Source organism: Aristolochia californica, unplaced genomic scaffold (assembly GCF_029961685.1).
Source record: "Aristolochia californica isolate CCGP_79_NKW_82.1479 unplaced genomic scaffold, dmAriCali1.0.hap1 SCAF_10, whole genome shotgun sequence".
NCBI lineage: Eukaryota > Viridiplantae > Streptophyta > Magnoliopsida > Piperales > Aristolochiaceae > Aristolochia > Aristolochia californica.
In genome coordinates this window covers 6,277,873-6,299,432 of record NW_027181771.1, presented here as the reverse complement: position 1 = coordinate 6,299,432, position 21,560 = coordinate 6,277,873, and the positions used below count along the sequence as shown (strand labels likewise).

General features: G+C 36.5%; 2 protein-coding genes and 1 long non-coding RNA gene across 3 annotated transcripts; 2 read left to right on the top strand and 1 right to left on the bottom strand.

Annotated features, from left to right (window-relative positions):
- Positions 1 to 130: 130 nt before the first annotated feature.
- On the top strand, positions 131 to 3,038 carry LOC137941026 (outer envelope pore protein 16, chloroplastic). Its single transcript, XM_068786237.1, has 6 exons — positions 131 to 374; positions 532 to 583; positions 1,111 to 1,142; positions 1,965 to 1,998; positions 2,338 to 2,405; positions 2,691 to 3,038. Exons 1-6 carry the CDS (start codon positions 261 to 263, stop codon positions 2,829 to 2,831), a joined length of 441 nt encoding a protein of 146 aa, XP_068642338.1. The 5' UTR covers positions 131 to 260; the 3' UTR covers positions 2,832 to 3,038.
- Positions 3,039 to 14,382: 11,344 nt separating this feature from the next.
- LOC137941013 (kinesin-like protein KIN-10C) lies at positions 14,383 to 18,138 on the top strand. The gene is made up of 16 exons (XM_068786217.1): positions 14,383 to 14,703; positions 14,785 to 14,950; positions 15,056 to 15,256; positions 15,337 to 15,526; positions 15,634 to 15,839; positions 15,932 to 16,239; positions 16,312 to 16,354; positions 16,443 to 16,496; positions 16,581 to 16,709; positions 16,792 to 16,849; positions 16,924 to 17,216; positions 17,310 to 17,356; positions 17,459 to 17,480; positions 17,578 to 17,646; positions 17,734 to 17,772; positions 17,866 to 18,138. The coding sequence occupies exons 1-16, from the start codon at positions 14,471 to 14,473 to the stop codon at positions 17,908 to 17,910; spliced, it is 2,103 nt and encodes a 700-aa protein (XP_068642318.1). The 5' UTR covers positions 14,383 to 14,470; the 3' UTR covers positions 17,911 to 18,138.
- A 1,164-nt stretch (positions 18,139 to 19,302) lies between these two features.
- On the bottom strand, positions 19,303 to 21,054 carry LOC137941021 (uncharacterized). Its single transcript, XR_011110352.1, has 3 exons — positions 20,831 to 21,054; positions 19,760 to 19,882; positions 19,303 to 19,591 (listed from the first exon to the last, which is right to left on the bottom strand). It is a non-coding gene; the product is annotated as an uncharacterized lncRNA (long non-coding RNA).
- Positions 21,055 to 21,560: the final 506 nt, after the last annotated feature.

Sequence of the window (21,560 nt, the reverse complement as noted above, 5' to 3'; positions counted from 1 at the left end):
ATTTTTTTTTTTGTTTTTTTTGAGAACTCTACAGTAACTGAAAAGCTAGGACAAGATGTGCTTCCTATAACGTTTCTTTATATAGCGTATAAAGAAATGTGAAATGTTTTCTTTATATGGGTAGATTGGTACATCCGGTAAAGAAATGTTTCCGTATGGTCGAGTGAGACAAACGAGAGTTCATCACTTCATCTCCTAGAACGAGGTGGAAGCAGACAGAAGAGCAGGGTGCCTTGTCGAGCTTTCCAGAGGGAATCACGATGCCGAGCGCCAGATTTTCGGGCCCTCTCACTTCTCCAAAGGTCGACGTCTTTGTCGATATGGGGAATGCTTTCCTCAATCGAACTGTTGATGGTTTTTTAAAGATCGGAGCTGTAAATTCCCTGTCTTCATTTGATCCCTCTTTTTTAGACAATTTCTGAGGATCTTGCTTCTTTTCTCCAATATATCGAACCCTTCCTCGTTTTCTTCTTCTTCTTCTTCTTCTTCTTCTTCTTTTTATTTTGTAAAATTCTTTTATTGTACTCCCAGGTTGGAGCTTCCAAAGTAGCTGCTGAGGAGACGTATCACTCGATCAGCAGAGGTTCTGGAATGTCCTTTTTTTTAATAAACTGCCGTTTTACGTTTGATCCTTGTATCTCGTGCTTTTTTTTTTTTTTTTTTATGGTGACATTTGTTTAATTTTGGTTGATCGTCTGTTATCTGCACTGGTTGCTTGGTCCATACTATCTACTCTCACCTTCCTTATTTTTGTTCTAATATAGAATAGCATCTACTTATGTAAGAGAGCATTAGTATACATCTGCAGTTTTGTCTCATATATGAAATTGTTGGATACACAATCATATGAAACACAATCTGGGTTTCACAACATTCACAGTTACATGTAAAATGCAGTCAAGCAACTTGGAAGAAGACTTTTCAGAAGAATGCTTCGTGCTCCTCTAAAGGATTTTCATTTTAGTGATGTATCTGAAATTTATCTAATCCTTCTCTTTCTGTCTTACTGTAAGCTTACGTAATCTGTGAATCATGCTGCTTGCAATTATATGACCTTGAATTGAGCATCTTTCCTTTTATATTAGTTTACCAATTTATTTTCTGCTGCAGGGAGTCTATCGAAGCACAAACTTGAACAAACGGTAAGTACGAACTTATTTTGTGTACCAGTACAGACCAAATTCATGTATTAAAAGAAATCCCAGCATTTGTTTACCTACTTGTTTTAATATGTTCACATTATTTTCTCATCTTGTAAGGAGCATAATCTTGGTACACCCTTCAAGCATCATTGAATAATCATACCTGGCAAAGCCGGATTCAATTAGCTATCATGTTGCCAATTAGGGTTCTTTCACTATTGTTCCATTATTTGTCATGTACATGTGGTTGACAGTTCCAGATTGTGTTTCATTTTAATAAGTAATATTTTTTCAACTTCTTTACTACTATTTGTTGTTCTTCGAGTATCAATGTTCTGAATCTGTGGTGGCAGCAAGAAATTTAACTTTGCAAGTGAACTGTAATTACCTTTTTTATAAAAAAAAAAAGAAGAAGCACCAGTGATGCATATGGAGCTTGCTTTAAAATTTTCACTGCCTTAAGAGTACATCAAGCTGCCAGCCAGCTGACTTCCTCTTGCCTATAGCTTCTACTTGATTCTGCCTTGTCAGTCTTTCACTAATATTTCATGAATAATAATATTTGACATCCAGTTAATGATATGTCTTCCTGTGATATTTTTAAATAAGCTTTGCCCCATTTCAGAAAAAAAAAAAAAAAAAAAAAAAGTCTTCTGGTCATGCTGTAGCACAAGATAAGAAAAATCATACAACATGCTTGGTCTCAGTTACAAACTAACTTATTGTGACAAGATATTTTGAATGAATTTAACTATTTGGGGAACTGACAAACAGGAAAAAGTAGCCTTCTAATTCTCCTGGTTGTTTTTGCACCATTTGCAGTTAAAGAATATGTGCAAGGAAGGCGCTTATTGGGGTAAGAAATTTCCACTGGGTCTGTATGTTTGAGGGATTCATTAGAAAAAATGAAATGCTGCACTAGGATCTCCGGCTTCTACCTTATTCTGCTTTTTGAGCATCTTCCATTAAATCCAAATTTAGCTCTAAATTATGTTTTAGAATAATACTCTTTGCTCTGCAAATTTTAATGCTGATTCATTAGCTAAATAGGGGGTGAGCCTCTCATTGTAAAATGGCTTCCCTTCTTAGCTTGTTCATATTTCGTTGGATTTGGCCTCAATAAAGTTCAATCTTTCTCACAAAAAATCAACTTATTCTGCGTTTTTGAGCATCTCCTCTGTCATAACACATGCAGGAACTGTAGCTGGAGTTTATGTGGGCATGGAGTATGGGATGGAAAGGATCCGTGGAACTAGTGACTGGGTAAAGTTTTTTATCCCTGTACTGAGGCATTCTAGATCTTTACACATTTGTTGACTAGTTGCTTATTATTAGAACAAGTTTAAAAACTCAAGAAGCCTGATTTCATCAATCAGAATCACATCCAGTTTGTTAGCACAATCCTGCTTCCTGTTTGATCAGACGGGAGCTTATAGCAGGCTATCAAATTGAATTTATAGATTCCGATAGATACGGCTTTTTACTTGATAAAGAAAGCGTTTGTTTAGTACACTTACCATTAATCTTCTGATGGGTGTCTGGTTGCAGAAAAATGCAATGATTGGAGGTGCTATAACTGGAGCTCTGATATCTGCAGCTACGAACAAGAACAGAGACAAGGTAGTAGTGGATGCTATTACAGGAGGTGCCATAGCTACAGCGGCCGAGTTCCTCAACTACCTCACTTAAAATACTCAGAAGCCTCCCTTGCATATTTTGTCTTTGTTCTAATAAATAACTGGCATTGTATGCTTGCCTTTTGGTTTTTAGTTTTTTTTTTTTTATAATGTTGTGTAGCTCCTTTTCTCACTCTTAAGAACTCGAGAGAGACTCTCATCAGGTAGCAAGACAGATGTGCATGGAATGGGTTATGGAAATAAAGGAGCAGTTTTAGTAGCTTTTTCCTCTTACCAGAAAAAAGATCACCTTGCTTTTCCATGACTTTTAGCTTTCCCATGACTTCTATCACATGAGTTTTTATTTTCTTTACAAAATAAGAGAGAAGACTGGCCTCTATTATCCCAAAAAATGAATCCATCTTTCCCTCGAATCTTTACCAGATTCGGGCAAAATTAATAAATAGAGATCAATTGTATAGACCAAACAAAATAAGAAATGTAGATTGTTCTATTATGAAGTAAAGAAATATATGTGAATTCTAATCAAAGGTCAAAGATATACTACCTCTATGGCTCTATATCACCTGGCAGATAAGTTTCACTACTACTAAGAAAATAAGAGCCTAATAGTATATTAAACTACTGTAAGCAACAAAAACTTACTGTTCTATGAGTAAATCAAACCATTAACTTATTAAAAATATGAAAAAATTAAGGGGGGAGGGTTGAAGAGAGAGAATGAGAGGGAGAGAAGGTGGAGAAGAGAAAACTTCAAGAGAGAGTTGTACCGGGGAACATGCATATCCCCCAACCTCTATTTATAATGTTGGATAATACAATTTATAATTATACCCTTACTTTAAGTAAAACCTTAATTTTTTTCTTATTTCCCTTTCCACATCCCCTCTTTACATCAAACTTGGACTATGAATATAGTTTGACATACAAAACAAGATTACATCAAGACACAAATAAAGATAAAGTGAAAAGACCACCCTTGCACTTTTTTTCAATATTCTCCCTCCAGTTGGAGCGTTATTGAAACTTAGGATTTCATGATGTATAATCACAGTAAAAGAGGATTAAAGGGTGAGAAGAAGAAGAAGAGTAGTGGAGATAAGGTTTTAGGAAGATAATAGGAAGAGTGACGAATAGACTTGGTCCAAACCCTCCCCCTTAAACTCTATTTATAAATGATTAAAGTACCAACATTACAATTATACCCTTCACCCTAATAAGAGCGAAGAAGAGACAAAAAAGATAAACTAATTACATCAATGACACTCCAACATATTCATATCTTCCAACACTCCCCTCAAGGTGGGAGGTAATGACAGTGATCCCAGCTTGAAATAAATAACATAGATGCAGTAAGAATCTCCTCCATAATGGTGTCCCAAAGATAAGTATGAAATCAGGCACAAACTCTCAAAGGGTAGAAATGGGTGATAAAACATAAGTCAAAACCAACTTCAAATGATTTCGAATAAATATAGTGATAATAATCACTAGAGTGCGTAATGTCTGTCATTTACAAGACGACGATAAAAAACCCAAGGGTATTAATAAAAAGTCTTAATGGACTTAAAAAAACCTAGATATAAGAAGGACCAACTATAGCAACACACCAAAAAGGGTTGCCCAAAGGAGGTAAACTAGAGTCAAATAAAGGATGGTAGATGAAAGGCTGCCAAATAATAAAAGGGTAATGGGAAATCAAAAGGAAGATAAGATGAAGAAGTTGGGGTCATCATGTGCTTTATTTTCTGAAGTAATTCAAAATTTTCATCATATATACCAATGTCGACAACAGTCAGCAAATAATGAACCCAAGGCAAGCAATCGAGGAATTCTTCTTCAATAATAATGTATCAATCAAAGAGACAATAGCAGTTGTGGTAATGAGCCAATGCCCAAATAACATATACCAAATATGTTGTTATATAGCAACGAATACTCAGTAAATAGTAAAAATTTAAGAGTAATAAGGACACATGAGATAATTTGCAGCAAGTTCATTCTTGAATAAGAAAGATGTGCACCAAATAATAAGCTAGAACCGAGTAATAAGTTGAACTAAGTGTTGTTAATATTCTAAAAAAGAATAACTAAACTGAGTGTTGCTGGTTTTGAGAGCAGCTTCGAGGTCTTCTAAAAAACAGAGAAGAGTGAATAAAATAGTAATGGATGTTGCTTCCATGCCCACTGCATCACTGATTAATTTAGACACCAAACTAAGAGCTAGCTATATTAAACCAACTAATTAGTAGCCAGTGACATAAGAAAAAGTGTCCTATTTTTGAATGTAGTCCACACTTAGAGATGTAATTACAAAATGAAACCGATTTTGGTAGGCAAGATAAAAAACCAAAGGCAGAGGTTCAGGCAAGACCAATTATAGCTTGAAAGGATTTCACCGAGTGATACGCTAAGCAAGGTTGTTCACTTCATAAGGGGATAAGTACAATGAGTGCTGCTCTAGCATGTTGTTAATATGCTGCAAGGATTTCTCATAGCCAGAGAAGAAACACATGTTTTGAATCTGATCCTAGATCATAATCTCTTTTACATAGACACTTTTGTAATTTGCAGCATTAAATCAAGTAACTACTTTTTTTTTAAAGTTGCCATAATTCAGAATAGGAACACTTCTTCTCTTTGACAAATAAATCAAAGAAAGTTTCTAAAAATAAGATGATCGTCTAAAGATTCTTTCCAAATATTATTAGTTAACAAACAAAAACTTTCCAAGGGTAGTTAATGAGATATTCTCCTGATATTTTTGATCAATAACAAAAATTCAAAAAATGAAGCAAAAAATTCGGCTTAAATTCGGATCTTCGAATGCAATAGGGTACCAGTATGACCTTTGATTCTTCCAATGCGAACATTTCCATAAATATTGATTAGATTGACATAAAATTTTCTCCTTTTAAAATTTGACTTAAATAAATTTCATCCAAGTATAACTTCTCTTCATAAAATATACCTCTTTTGAAATAAATAAACTGATAAATTTTAGACTATGTAATCTGGCCCAATTGAGTGCTCTTTTTTCTTTGGCCAGCATGACCATTGACTCTTCCAAAATCGATATCTCCACTTAAAAAACTCAGACTAAGAATTAGTTGAATAAGTAAGAAAATAGAGTTATAGATATTTTTTTTAATATATAATTCTCCATATAAAGTTTCGTTCTTGATGGTATAAAATGGCTCGAAATTTGAAGCTTTTTGTTGTTGCATGAAACTTTTCTTCTACTTGACCTTTGCTACTCCAATTGTCTATTTCTCTAAAATATGATTTCAATGATTCTTTTTGTTTTGGAAACTAGACTCAAATATCTTTATAAAGGAATATAATTTTCTATATTAAAATTATTGTAAGAGATTTAAAACGTCTAATGAAAAATAAGAACTGGGAAGAAAGACTTGAGGAAAAATGAGCAACTCCTCTTTTTACTTTTTCTTTTCCTTCTTCTTATTCTCTCTCCCTTTCCTCTCCATCTTCTTCTCCTTTTACATCTCATAGCTTTGCCCACTCTAATACCATATTGAAACTTAGGATTCCATGATGTATAATCACAATAGAAGAGGATTAAGGGGTGAGAAGAAGAAGAAGAGTTATGGAGAGAAGGGTTTACGAGGAGTAGAGGAAGAGAGAAAATTTTAGAGAAAAGAGGAGGAAGAATAGGGTAATGGACTTAGTCCAAACCCTCCCCTTAAAGCTCTATTTGTAAATGATAAAGGTACCAATATTACAATTATACCCTTCACCGTAGTAAGAGTGAAGAAGAGACAAAAAAAAAAAATTAATTACATCAATGGCACTCATCTTCCAACAAGCGTACATGTCAAAAAGTCTTAGCTTGTCACAGAAGTTTAGAAATTCACGTTTTCCAACTCCTTAGTAAATAAATCGTCGAGTTCATCACCAAACTGAACATAAGGGGTTGTCACCTCCTTCTTCATCACTACATCTTGGATGAAATAACAATCTACCTCTATATGTTTTGTTCTCTCATGAAACACCGAATTACTTGCAATGAAGATTGCTACATAATCATAGGATCCTTTTGATAGAGCCCCAACTCATGGATAGTAGGTCTCATCCACATCAGCTCACTGATGGTGTAGTACATTGTTCTTTATTCAACTTATGCATTAGACCGAGCAACCGCATTTTGCTTTTTACTCTTCCAACTGATTAGGTTTCCTCCTAGAAATACACGATACCTATAAAAAATAGAAATGATTCTAAAAAATATTGGCCTACTCAAATTAACAAACATGTGTCATCTAACAATATAAACATAACAAAAAAAGCAAACAAACAAAAACATTAAGATAGACTCAATAGACTAACATTAAGATAATATTGTTAAAATACCATTTTAGGGGTATTTTGGTTATTTTTATCTTATAGTTTTCATAGCTTATGTCTGTTAGATAGATAATGTTTTCATATTCTTATGTTTCAAATTTTATTCAAAATAGAGGTGTTTTCTAGGAGTTATGTAAATTTTTGTATCTAAGGGCATTTTTATCCTTTATGTAATTATTCACTTAAATCCTTAACGGGTTATAGTGCATGAAATTTTGCCCTAATTGTTTTGGTTATGTGGTCCACTTGTCTATGTAGGAAAATTAAATTGGGGAAAGTGATCCCTTCTATGTCTCGATGCATTATTGGGTTAAAGTTTGGTTTGTTTTGAGAAATTGGTTGATTGGATCCAACACACAAGTTGTTGTCCAAAGGACAACTAAGAGCTCAAATAAAAACACTTTTAACCTATTCAGATTACTACTATTCGATTGAATGACTCTAATTATGTGAATTGGTCAAGGTCTGTTAGGAAGTTTCTAAAGGCTAGAAGGATGGCCAAATATATTCGAAATTATCCCCCTATGCCCGTTGTTGAAGATTGGGAACCAAAGGACAATCAAGTTATGACTTGGTTGGTGAACACTATGGAGTCACGATTGAGTGACCAGATTTTAAATTGTTGTATAGAAAAGGCAATGTGGATTACCTTGGAATCTATTTTGTCTCAAGAAAGTAATTTATCTCGGATCTATGAACTACATGTTAAGTACTTCAACATGAAGTGAGGAGATAGATCAGTGACAAATTATTTCACTAAATTGATCGGAGTGTTACAAGAAATCATCACCTTTCACCCCTTTATTACAAATGTTGAGGACATTTGAAAGAAAGAGAATTAGATTCAAGTTACCACATTTCTAAAGGATTTGGGTTCTAAATATGACACCATTCGAGCTCAATTTATTGCCAATGAGGACGTGACTACCCTGGAGCATGCCTTTAATAGTCCTTCAGGCTAAAAGTGCAATACTGAATAAAAATGAAAAAGATGCAAGCCTATCACATGTTGCTGCCCTTAACCTCCAATCATCTATTTGTAAGCCCGAGGGTCAATTTCATGGTGATAGTAACTGAGGTAGAGGTCATTCCTTTTTTTACTCGAGGATGTGGTCAAAATGATAGAAGGGATTGAAAATGCATTCATTGTAGTAGGTCTAACAATTCTTTTTATAAATGTTGTAAGAAATTTAGTAAACCAACTTGGGCCAATTCTATAAACATAGACAGAGATGCCACTTCTCATATTGGTTCATATGAAGAGATTCAACAATTAGTAAACCGACCAGCCTAGTTGACTACAATATTTACTACTTCTTCTACCATTGAGTCTCATCCTTCATCCTCAACAAGTACCACAACGGCTAGTATAGGTGTAAATGCACTGAATGTGTCCCACTCTTCTTCCTAAATCATCGATTTAGAAGCCTCTACCCATATATCAAGTATGTCCTCCTTATTTCAGTCTATTAGTCCATCTCCTTTGCATCATTGAGTTACTTTAGCCGATGGGTCCACCTCTCTTATTCAAAGGGAGGATACTATACTACCACTCTTTAGATATCCTTAGATTTAGTTATCTTTGTCCCAAAATTTCCAATCAATCTATTGTATGTAAGTCATATCATTAAGTCTTTAAATTGTTCTGTAACATTCTCTCCAACTTCTTATGTTATTTGGGATTGGCAGATGAAGCGAATGATCGATTCTTGGAATGAGACGGGAGAGGGCTCAACCTACTAGATGGTATTTCTATTCCTAGAGCTATGACACACGTACTACTTCTTACTCCTACTTGTGGCATCCAGCTTGTGACATCCATCACCAGTTAAGTTGCGTCAGTCAATTCCTTCTTTGCCAACAAATATTTTCTTTGATTGCAAGTCTTGTCAACTAGGAAAACATCATAGAACAAGTTTCCTAGTGAGTTGTAGTCATAGCACCAAATTGTTTGAATTGGTTGATTCTGATGTATGAGGTCCATGAAAGATTCCTAGTCACACTTGGTTTTAAGTATTATTTTCATTCATAATGATTTTATTCGGGCAACTTGGGTGTATCTCCTACAGGATAAATCCAAAACATTTGATGTATTCCAAAGTTTTTTTTAATGAAATAAATAATCAATTTGGTGCATGTGTTCATGTTTTTTGTACTAATAATAGTTTGGAGTCTATGAATCATAAGTTTTCATCATTTTGTACCTCACATGGTATTATTCATCAAAGATCTTGCTCCTACACTCCTCAACAAAATGGGGCAGTAGAACGTAAAAATAAGCAAGTACTTGAGGTTACGAGGACATTACTATTTTGCATATGAATGTTTGTAAGCCTTTTTGGAAGATGTTGTTTTGACCTCTTGTTTCTTAATTAATCTCATGCCTTCATCTGTTTTGCATAATTCTGTTCCTATACAAAATTTGAAACCTCATTGTAGATTATTTGAGGTTGTTACTTGTATCTTTGGCTGCATATTTTTGTTCATTTATTAGGCAATTCAATTGATAAGTTTTTACCTTGATCTGTCGAATATGTCTTTTTGGGATATTATCTTCTACAAAAGGGGTACAAATGTTATGACCCTATTTGATGGAAGACATATGTTGCAGCCGATGTCACCTTATTTGAACATATTCCATCCTTTGTATCATCTGTTGAGTTTCCTACATCGTCTAGTTCCATTGTGGAGAATCATGTTCGTATAGATGTTTTGGATGCAGCCAACACATTATGTTCTTCTCCACCTCTTCAAGTCTATGGTAGATTCCCTCGTGGTTCAGCAGCTCCAACTTCTGAGCCCTCTCATCTTGACCAATCGTCTTCATCTTTGCCTACCGGTCCCATTCCATTAGATTTGGACTTACCTACCAGTCTGTGGAAAGGTAAACAAACTTGTACTTCTCATCCCATTTCAAAATATGTGTCTTTTGATTCTTTGTCCCCATCCTTCAATTTTTTTGCCATGTCTTTGTCTACTTTTTCTATTCCTCGTCCAGTGTAAAATGTTTTGTGTTCTCTTGAGTGAAAAAAGGCTATGGATGATGAGATGAGTGCTTTAATGTCTACAAGAATATGACATCTATGTGATCCGTCAATAGGAGTAACTATTGTCTGGTGTTGTTGGGTTTATACCATAAAATCTAAAGTTGACGCCTTTATGGAATGACACAAAGCAAGACTGGTGTTAAAGGGGTATACGCAGACCTTTGGTGTTGATGTTTTCGAGACTTTTAGTTGTGGCCAACTTACATCTGTATGTATATTGGTCTCTGTGGAAGTTAACAAAGGATGGTCTCTCTCTCAACTTAATGTGAAAAATATCTTCTTGTATGGTAATTTACATGAGGAAATATATATGGAGAAACCTTATGGGTATGTTGGCTTGGGCGTGGGGACAAGGAAGATATGTAACTTAAAAAAGGTTAATTATGGACTTGAACAAAGTCCACAAGCTTGGTTTGAGAAGTTTAGAATAATAGTGATGCAATTTAGTTTCTACAGAAGCCATTGCAACCATTCTATGTTCCTACTCAAGAGGAAGAGTGGTATGGTTATCTTGGTGGTCTATGTGGATGATATTGTATTGTTTGGGGATGATCTTGAAGAGATTGTAGAAGTTAAAAGGCACTTGGCCACACACTTTCAACAAAAGATTTGGGACCTCTAAAATACTTCCTCTGTGTTGAAGTTACTTGCAGTAAACGAGTTATAGTTCTCCCTCAAAGAAAGTATGTATCAAATATGTTGCATGAATATAGTCTCTTGGGTGTTAAAACTATAGGCACTCCTATGGAAATTAACCATAATCTACATGACACATAGTCCTAGTCTTAAGGACAAAACTCAGTACAGACGCTTGGTAGATAAATTGATTTAGGCTACAATTACTAAGCATGATATATCCTTTGTTGTGGGGGTTGTGAGTCAGTTCATAGAAAATCCTCAAAAAGTGCATCTATAAGTTACCCAAAGGATTTTAAAGTATATGAAAAATACCCTAGAAAAGGTCTGTTATATAGTTAGAATGCTAAAATTGTGGTTGGATATTTTGATTCAGATTATGTTGGGTGTAAGATGGATAGTCGTTCTGCATAAGACTATTGTTGCTTTGTTGGATGCAACTTGGTAAGCTGGAAAAGTAAGAAAAAACAGTTGTGGTTAGTTCAAGTCCAAAAGTTGATTATAGAGCAATGACTCACATTGTTAGTTATGTGGATTAAATATGTTCTTCTTGAGTTTGGTTTCTATATACTAGAACCCATGGTTATGAAGTATCACATTTGGGTTGTTATCTTCATTGCAAGTACTCTTATATTCCACACGAGGACTAAACATATAGAAGTTGATTGTTATTTTATCAAAGATGTAGTTGTGCAAGAGAAAGTGGTAACTCATATGCGAAATCTTCAGAACAACTTGTCGGGAAGACATGTGTTTTTATATGACAAACTGTGAAATCTACTTTCCAGTTTGAGGGGGAGAGTTAAAATCCACTATAGGGGTATTTTGGTTATTTCTTATATTATATTTTATCTTAACTTATATATGTTAGCGAGATAATGTTCTCATATTCTTATGTTTCAAATTTTATTTAAAATAGGGGTGTATAAGTTTTCGTGGCTAAGGGCATTTCTATCCTTTATATAATTATTCACTTAAACCCCTAAGAAAAAAAGAGGAGTTCATATTTTTCTAGCACAAACTCCAATGCAGCCAAAGTTCCTTCTTTCTCTCCTCTTTTTTCTAACTCCTTTCTTCCTCAAATCACTTCTCTCTCCTTTCTTCCCTTTCTTCCTCAAATCACTTCTTTTGCACATACACTACCTCAAATTGCTAACATTAACACTAATCTTGTCATTAGTTCATAGAGAAAGATGGATGTCAAAATTAGAGAGGGCATGTACTTTGTATAATTGGTAAAGTTACAATAATGGAATTACATATACCTGTTGAATGAGCCTACTCAATAATTTTTTTCTCAAACTTCAAATCAGTTTGTATTATACATTTTGACGAACCTAGTTCGACTTAATAATACTATTGTCGATTTGTAATGAGGAAACCAAAGAAGAAACTCCAAATGATTTTTTTTCCTAAAAAAACAAATCCAAAAGAAGGGAACAAACTTAAAATTGAAAATTGAGTTTGTTATTTGTATAAGAGAGAAAAAAAAAGTTGGCTCTTCTATGAAGAAGAAAGAAAAAAAATGGAATAGAAGAGAACAGTACCTGGAGTCTTTGTTAAATGGAATACAAGAGAAGAGTAATGAGGTAGGGGTGGCATCAAACCGAGCCGGTTCGTGAGCGACTCTAGCTCGGCTCAATTCCGGCTTGGTTCGAAAGCTCGCGATCTGGTTCGTTAACGGGCTCAAGAGTCGGGACCGCGAGCGGGAACGTGAATGAGGGAGGGAAAATTCTTCCTCCCCTCGTCATCGCCAAGCCCCTCCCGTCGGTTGTTGTGGCCGCCTCTTTCGCCGTCGACAACTGCTCATTGGCCGCCTTCGCTGCTGCTCGATTCGATTTCTTCCTCCCCTCGTCTGCCTTCGCCGCTACTTCCATCGTCGCTTTCGTCGCTACCATTTTTTTCATTGCCGCTTCCATCGTAGCCGTTAGCCCCGACAACAGGTCCTCGCCGACTCCATTAGACCCCTTCCCTCCGAATCGTCTCGGAGGAAAACCAGAGACCTAAGTTAAGGGGGTAATAACTCCCCCCTCCCCTGCCCGAAGACATTGTGTGATTTTTCAAGTGAGACTTTCGCTCGTGCGAGATCATAAGCAAGTGAAAAAAAACTCTTTCTTGAACTCTGGTTGTCCCTTCCTCATGACTCTTGAAAAAATTGAAAATACATTTTAGTAAAAATACATTTCTATGGACTATTAGTGGTTTTTCAAGAAATGTTGAAAAGACATTTTTAGTAGAAATACATTTCTAGGGATTATTAGTCCCTCATTTTTTTGGAAACATTTTCTAATTAGAAATTCTTATTAAAAAAATCATATAATTTTTTAACTAAGATTTTCCTACTAAGATGGGCTAGAAAACCGTATAGAAAATTTTTGAATAAGTATTTGACAGTTAATGTTGTTATACTTTTAGCATTAGGCAATTTTCATAACAATTTTGTGTTTGATATTTTATTTGATTAAAAAATTATCGATAAGTATAGTAATATATTAGATTGATTATTAATTTTTATTTATTTCCCTGGAAGAGGTAATAAGAGGTCCATTTAACTTTCCTAAGAAAATTGAAAATATTTCTTGTAATTTTCTAGTAAGTCACTAATAGTAATAGGATTTTATTTAAATATTTTTTTTTGAAAATATGTATACAAAATGTTTTTCCTAAAATATAAATTTTCAACCAGGGGCCCTAAGGAGGTCATAGTAAACTTATAACCAGATTCAGAAATTACAAAATAAGTTAGACAACATTTGGGGTAAAAAAGATTAATATTGGTGCGTTGTAATCCATTATCGAGATTCAATCTCTAACCTTACCTATCATTTTTTTAAATGTATGCATAATTTTATATATAATTTATTTGACATATATGTTATGCAGAATATTAAATGTAGGTTGAAGCTCAAACTCGGTTAAAATTATTAGGCTCGAGGCTAGGGTCAGTTCGAGCTCAAGTTTGAAATATTGAAATCAAACTCGGCTCGAACATTGGAAAGTTCGAGCTCATTTCGATTTGATGCCACCCTTATGCTCAATTTTAAGTAGAGGTCATGCCCAATTTTATGTAGAGGTCATGCCCAATTTTATGTAAAATGTATGTATAATTTTATATACAATTTATTTGACATGTACTTTTTGAAATGTTTTAAATGTATATTGGAGCTCGAACTCGAGACATGTATTTTTTGAAAAGTTTTAAATAAATGTGGAAGCTCGAGCTTGGCTCGAACTCAATTAAAATTATTGGGCTCAAGCTCGAGCTCGATAACAATTTTAGGGCTAGAATTCAAAATATTTACATCAAGTTTAGCTTGAACATAGGTAAGTTGGGGCTCGGCTGGGCTCGATGCCACCCCTAAATTTGGAGGGGACTCGGAATGAATTCTGTCCCATTGAATAAACAACCTAACAACCTGATTCGTGTCCCCACACCCTCACTTTTTTTGTTCTTATAATAACCAGATTGACCTCACATTGCCACGTTCTCCTTTCTTGTTCAAAATTTCAAATTGCGAGCTTTTACTACGACTCACCGCTTGCCAACGTTCAAAACTACAAGACCCTGATTTTTGAATCACCCTGGTTCTTCTCTGCTCCATTCAAATTCCCAGATTCTCGCTTTATTTCGTCATTCCATCCAATGTCGACCTCCGTTGGACTCAGAACTCCAAAATCCGCTAACTGCGCAGCTTCCTCCAAACACATGCGTTCGGATCAAGCAACTAAAGTCCGGGTAGTGGTAAGAATTCGTCCCTTTCTTGCGTCCGAGAGAGCAGGCAAGGAAGAGCTACCAGCCCCATGTACCAGTCTTGTTGCTACGGAAGGTGGACCCCATGATGAAGTTGCTGTTCATATCAAAGATCAAGAGACCAGGTAAAAAAGGGTTTAGATTCTGACCAGGTCATTCGCTGAAGTGGTCTCAAATTTTTCTGACGGCTAATGCTGTGGTTGCAGTCGCAGTGAGTGTTACAAATTGGATTCCTTCTACGGGCAAGAGAGTAATCTCAATCAGATTTTTCAAGCAGAAGTTTTCCCGGTCATTCCAGGGGTTTTTCAGGGTTGTAATGCTACAGTGTTTGCTTATGGGGCTACCGGAAGTGGGAAAACTTTCACTATGCAGGTAGTGCTGAAACTTTTGTCTGGCACTGCTTTTTTGTTTTTTTGTTTTGTGTGTGTGAAGGAATTAGGTCTCAGACAAAATGGAAACTTTGATGCTATGATTCAGGGCACAAATGAGCAGCCTGGGTTAATGCCACTCGCAATGAATACCGTTTTGTCCCTGTGCGAAAGTATGGGAAGCTCGGCAGAGGTCTCATACTTCGAAATTTACATGGACCGGTGCTATGACCTCTTAGAACCCAAAGGCAAGGAAATCTCCGTGTTTGATGCTAAGGAAGGATACATCCAGCTAAAAGGCCTTTCTCAGGTAAAGAAATGTCTAGATTTTTGTTTCTGTCTTTTTTTTACGAAAGGAGAAGAGCCTTTAGAATTCGGAGTGAAATCCAGGTTCCCGTACGGTCAATGTCCGAGTTTTATGAGATATTCTCTTCTGGTATACAAAGGCGAAAGGTGGCATATACTGGTCTCAATGATGTCTCGAGCAGAAGCCATGGGGTTCTTATGATAGCTGTTTCCAGCCATGAAGAAGGCTCTGAGAGCATTATTACAGGGAAGCTCAATCTCATAGATTTGGCAGGTTTTCTTTCCCTCCTAGCTATTGATCTTTTCGTACCTACTCAAATATAGAGTTAATACAGAAGGTGGAAATTTTCATTCTCGTCTTGCTCCTTTTAACTCTGTCAGGTAATGAAGACAACAGAAGAACTTGCAATGAAGGAGTTCGTCTGCAAGAAAGCGCCACCATTAACCAATCCTTGTTTGCCTTGTCTAATGTGATTTATGCCCTCAACAATAACAAATCCTATGTGCCATATCGTGACAGCAAATTAACCCGGATACTGCAGGACTCTCTTGGTGGAACTAGTCGTTCACTTATGATAGCTTGTTTAGTAAGATCTTGAGATGGATAAACTTGATTGTTAAAGAACGCATTTTGTAAGTAATTTCTTGATACTAATGTTCTCCGAAATTTTCTTTGTAGAACCCTGTATCATACCAAGAAGCAGTCCACACCGTCAGCTTAGCTGCTCGGTCTCGCCAGATTGTTAATTTTGTCTCCTCTGCCCAGAAACAAGAGACTCCAAAAGAGAAAGTTGACATGGAAGCGAAGCTACGAGCATGGCTTGAATCTAAAGGGAAAACAAAGAGTATTCGGAAAAATGGGTTATCGTGTTCTCCATATCTGGGCAGAGCAAATACCCCTCAGAGCTCTCTACAGAAGCCAATTTTGAACAATTCTTCTGTCAAAGAGAAAATCCCAAAGCATGTGGTCTCTTGTACCAGAGAGAGGTCAGTCTCCTTGGGAAAACTTTTGTATTCTCTTCCGAAACAGTATTTCTGAGACTTCCTCCACTTCTACAGGAAACAATTGACTTCTAGTCGTTTAATTACCTCAGCAGAAGAGGTCAGTCCAGCATGAAAATCTGTCTTAATAGCATACATAATCACCACTCTATTTAACATGATTTTGCCTCTATTTGATCTCTTTACAGGAAAGCTACTCGTTAAATGTTGTGACTACAGGAACTATTTCTCATTCATATAAGGTACTTGAGGGCAAGAAGACTATCAAGCTCAAATATTCTTACAGCGAATTTTCATTCTGAGCCAGCTGTAATTTTCCTCGACAGGAATCACTTCCTCCGGAAGATGAAGATTCTAAAGATCTCCCAGCTTTGACAAATGATAGTGTTTCATGCATCTCCACGAGTGAAAGTTGTGAAAATCAAGGAAAGGCCTTGAAATTAAGCCAACCCAATGTAAGTCTTGGCTGCAGTTTTCAAATTTCTTCAGCGAAAGATAACACCTACGCCAGCCTTGAAGATTTTTGTGATTCTGCAGGTTGATCAAGAGACAGATGAAAAAGTAAACATGTCAGCGTCAGCAGCATTTCTACCTGGTACTGCGATAAATCATAGAGCTTTAGATCCAGTAGGAAACTTTGGGTTGTTAATCTGTCTAATTATTGTGCAGAGATGGTTTGGGACAAGGAGAACCAGACACCAACACAGGAAATTGTGGGTTTGCCATCAATTAGCGAAAGGATTAAGGCACTAAAAAATTCTATAAGAAAAGTGTTTTCACCCATTGATTCCAACATAAACACACCACCAGGAGAATGTCTATCAGATGACCAGTTCTGTGTAGTAATGTTCAAGCAGAGAACTCCAAAAACACCATTAATTCTTACTGGTGATAAGGATTCTCTGGTGACTGCGACTACTACCCCTCTCGATAGATTCAAATCATGCGCATCTGACCTGAAGGTTTGTCCACTAGCTTTTTAACAAAAGCACCTTCAGTTAATACTTCTCGTATATTGACAATTATTCATTTCATGTTCTTTTGGCCGTTTACAGAGTTCTCTTCTTCAAGAGTATCTTTCATTCTTGAACACTGCCAGCAAGTAAGTTGCGTTAGTGAATACTACCAACAGGAAATTTATTTATTTATTTTTACTCCATTTGTGCAAATTTACTGATAATTATGTCTGTCATGTCTGATGCAGAGAGGATTTGTTACGCCTAAAGGTAATATGCTACTCTCATGGAAGAAATTATATTGGCAGAAAACTGTGACATTCTTATGTGTGCTCTATGCTTTATTGTTTCTTTTGTGAACGAACAGGGGATTGGGCAGAAAAGAGCAGATTATATTATAGAACTGAGAGAGAGTTCTCCTTACCCAATAAAATCAGTAAGAACATATTTCTCACTAGTAAGAGAAATGCTATTGGATGAACTTAGCGATCGACCTTGACTAAGACTTATTTGGGTCTTGCAGTTATCTGATTTGGAGAAGATTGGGCTTTCTTCCAAGCAGGTGAGTGCTTAGATATGTCTGCAATGGGGTTTATGCAAATTGCTGTAAGTGCTTAGAATTTTTGTTTTCCTTGTTTTGTTCTTTTTCTTTCAGGTGCAGGATATATTCAGAAAAGCAGCCAGAGAAATCTTCTCCTAACATCATAGACATGGATTTGACAGTTCATTTAAGCTCATGGATTTAGTTTGCAGCCACTCTCTAGTGGCACTCTTGTATTCATCATCAAAAGATATCTTTCATTATGGAAGCATAATTTAAATATTCTATTCATGTTGAATGATTGAGAGTCTAACTACCAAAGTTTAAGAGGCCGAGCAAATGGTCTTTGATGATGAATTTCCAAAAACGTTGGTAAAATTATACTTCTCTTATCTCCCTTGGTGAATGTATTAGATTTTGTTAATGACAAAAATGCTTCATTAATAGGGTTAACAACATCAAGAAGATGTGTTTTTATATCATATCATCCTTTAAGAAAAACCGGCTAATAGGGTCTTCTTTCAGCATAAATAAATCCCAACATGGTGGTCGTGTTTATTTTTCAGCCTTATAGTGGTGATATGACTTTGCCAAGGACGAATTTGAGAGAAAAGGGGAAACTTTATGTTCTACCTCTTTCCTTGAGCCATTATTTATAGTTTATGAAGGAAAGTTATAATGATTACAATGCCTTTTAGGGTTACAAGCTATGAAAATGATAAGACATAAGTAGACATATGTCGTCCTACATAATTACACCATTGTGCTATCCTTAGGAGAAGAACACTTAATTACTCTTTATGCCACCTCCTTGTTGTGGGTAAGGTTATTACCTTAATGCCACTTAAGGTGTCTTCCAATAGTCATAATTTGCATTTAGACATGTTTAGCAATATCATAAACATAATTTAAAACATGCTAGAACACTTAGAAAAAAAATATTCTCATGCTTTAAAGGTCTAAATTGTTGAATTGGCATCGGAATGATCGATCAACCACTAGTAATGATTGGTCATCTAGAACTGTATAGGTAAGTAATATAAAGGATGATCGATCAATTATAGTCAATTAGTCGATCATCCAGAATATGGTCATTTTATGTTATAAAGCATGATTGATCGTCTCATTTGGATTGATAGATCATTTCTACCAATGCAAACAAATTTCACATGGAATGATCCATCATCCCACTTGATTGATCGATCAGATAAAACATTTCCAATAAGGGATATAAAACATGATTGATCATACTTGTATTGCATAACTAGAGGGAATTCTGTTTGATCGATCATCCCCTTGTCAATGATCGATCAACTTAACGTTTCCAGACCAATGGTAACACACTGATCAATTAGTCTATCAATCAATAAGTCATTGTTAGACAATGTTGATTTTTCATGATTCTATGGATTTAGCTCATGTAAAAAAAGAGACATCATATTGGGAGAAAATAGGAGGAAAAAAGAGGTTATGGACTTGTGTTCTAACACTTCCCCTAAAGCTCAATTTATAAATGAATAAAATTACAATATTACGATAATACCACTAAAACTTAAACTAATTACATCAATGTCATCTTTATGAAATGACTCTTTATTTACCATCATGCGACCACTATGTGGGCCTATGGGCCTTCTCTTTTGTCTATGGGCTCAAGCTCGTCTTCTACCTCTCTTAGATGTATGAACCTTCCTTGGTTTTGTGGATTTGAGCCCATTATAAACGCCTAATTTGCTGCAAATAGTGTATAGGATCTTCCCATATAAAATGACAATCCATCTTATCTTCCGACTCTCCCTCTCAAACTGGTGGTGTCTTTGTTCTTTACCAAGATACCCAACTGGCATAATATAAGAAAGTAAAATCATTCCTAGCAGTAGGACAAAACTTCATACTCCAGTCAAATGGTCATAGTCAAAAATATTTTTTCGCTCAATTTCACAGATGAAAAAATAGCCCTACAATGGGGCACATAGTCTCCCCACTTTTCAGGGTAGCTAAAAAATACCTCTTGGGTGAATGATAGACTTGACTCATGCTAGATGTTAGGTACTCCTATCCTTTGTAGGTAGTGTGTCCTCCATCACGATGTCCAACTCAAGGCACGGACTCTCGAATGGTAGGTGTAAAACTGCCAAATAAAGGGGTAAAAGGTAATCACTAGAAGATATTATTTTAGGGTCACCATGTACTTTCTTCTTCATTAGAATAATGATTACTGACATTAGTCAACAATTGAAAAGTCCTTCAATAATATTGTCTCAATTAGAGAGACATAATAGCAACATTTGAAATGAGCCTGGGCCCAAATAATATGTACCAAATAATGAAAGTCTTTAAAAAGGACATATGAAATAATCCTTAGAGAGTCCAACTTTGAATAAGAATACACGTAATAAGCAGCCAAAAAATCCAAGATAATAATCCAACCAGAGACAAGGGACCGAGTCAAATTGAGGCAAGCGACCGAGTCTAGCTAAGTCATGTATTAGACCAATCTAGCCGAGTCACAGGAAAAATTGGTGTAGAACTCGGACCCGGACCCGGACCCGGAGGAATAAACAAGAGAGCCAAGTCAGGTTGGCGGGACCGAGTTGACTCGACAGAGTCTGGTGTGGCTGGACCGCAGCGAGACGGGCAGCCTGGTTCAATGCGTTGACTCAGACGGAATCCGATCTCGGCAGATAGACGCTGGATTAAATCAACCTACCTAACTTGGCGGATTAAATAATCTCAACTTCGTCTTCCCCACGACGTTCGCTTCCGAACAGAGCGGGAGGCTGATTCGTCGTCCAGAAACGGAAACACAGCAGCGATGAAGACAAGAAATCAGCATTTTGAGATTAATCAACAACTGAAGATAAAATTCCAGAGAAAGGCTAGCGAAGAGATAGCCAGAGACTTTCCGAAAAGGAAACAACAGCTGAACTCAGAGATTAGGATCGAGTAACATTCCAAAAATAAACTTGATGTCATTCCATATTGGAATTGGAACTTCCCATAATTAATACCGTATTATTTCCGAAGATAGCCAGCAAACGGAGTCAAGCAACGAAGGTTACGACGTCCCAAAGATTACCTAGATTAAATAGCGGAGTCGTCTTCTTTGGCAACAACAACGGCTCCGACTCTGCAACGGAGATAGATTCAGTGAAGACGACCCGACCCGTACAAGATATTGATTGTTGTTTGCTTCCAACTCGTTAGAATATCTATCACCACCAGAGATCGCTCGTTTGATGGGCTTCGCTGATTTGCTTAGCGTCAACAAGGCCTGGTTCTCCCGATTTTTGGCCAGAGGAAAGCTAGAATGAATCAGTAGTCTGAGTTGCGTGCCGATAAATCCTCCACCAGAGAAGAGCGATGCGCTGTCATTCCGCCCCCAAACATCTCCGCAGTGCCCTCTTGATAAACGAATTTCTCCATCCTTGGAGAGAGAAGGGCTATTCCATATATTGACTGCTCTATTCCTCCGAATGGGTAATTCCGCTGCAGAAATCAATGGGGAGAGTAGATCAGAAACACCGGGTTGCGTACGCCGTCAGCAGACGGAGACGTCAGGGAAGGAAACACTCCAATGAGGGAGTTTTCAACGGCAAACTTCGTAGAGGAGGCTTGTTCTTCTTTTAGGTGGAAATCTTTGTAGCACTTGGAGTAGAGGTTGAGGAATATCACAGGGCACGACTAGGCTATTCAGGAACAATATGAGTTGTTCCTTGGGCAGGGGGCTGAGTTCTTCCTTGGACCACCCGGTCTGGCTGTAGGGGAATGACGCTAGCCGGCTGCCGCCGAGTAATCTGCGGGAGAAG

What these genes read in the sequence shown, in the direction of transcription:
- LOC137941026 (XM_068786237.1), top strand. Translation starts at nt 261, where the DNA reads ATGCCGAGCGCCAGATTTTCGGGCCCTCTCACTTCTCCAAAGGTCGAC. An exon ending in GTATCACTCGATCAGCAGAG is followed by an intron (nt 584 to 1,110) that starts GTTCTGGAATGT and finishes TTTCTGCTGCAG; the next exon opens with GGAGTCTATCGAAGCACAAA. An exon ending in CAAGGAAGGCGCTTATTGGG is followed by an intron (nt 1,999 to 2,337) that starts GTAAGAAATTTC and finishes TAACACATGCAG; the next exon opens with GAACTGTAGCTGGAGTTTAT.
- LOC137941013 (XM_068786217.1), top strand. Translation starts at nt 14,471, where the DNA reads ATGTCGACCTCCGTTGGACTCAGAACTCCAAAATCCGCTAACTGCGCA. An exon ending in TTCTTGAACACTGCCAGCAA is followed by an intron (nt 17,357 to 17,458) that starts GTAAGTTGCGTT and finishes TGTCTGATGCAG; the next exon opens with AGAGGATTTGTTACGCCTAA. An exon ending in AGGATTTGTTACGCCTAAAG is followed by an intron (nt 17,481 to 17,577) that starts GTAATATGCTAC and finishes GTGAACGAACAG; the next exon opens with GGGATTGGGCAGAAAAGAGC.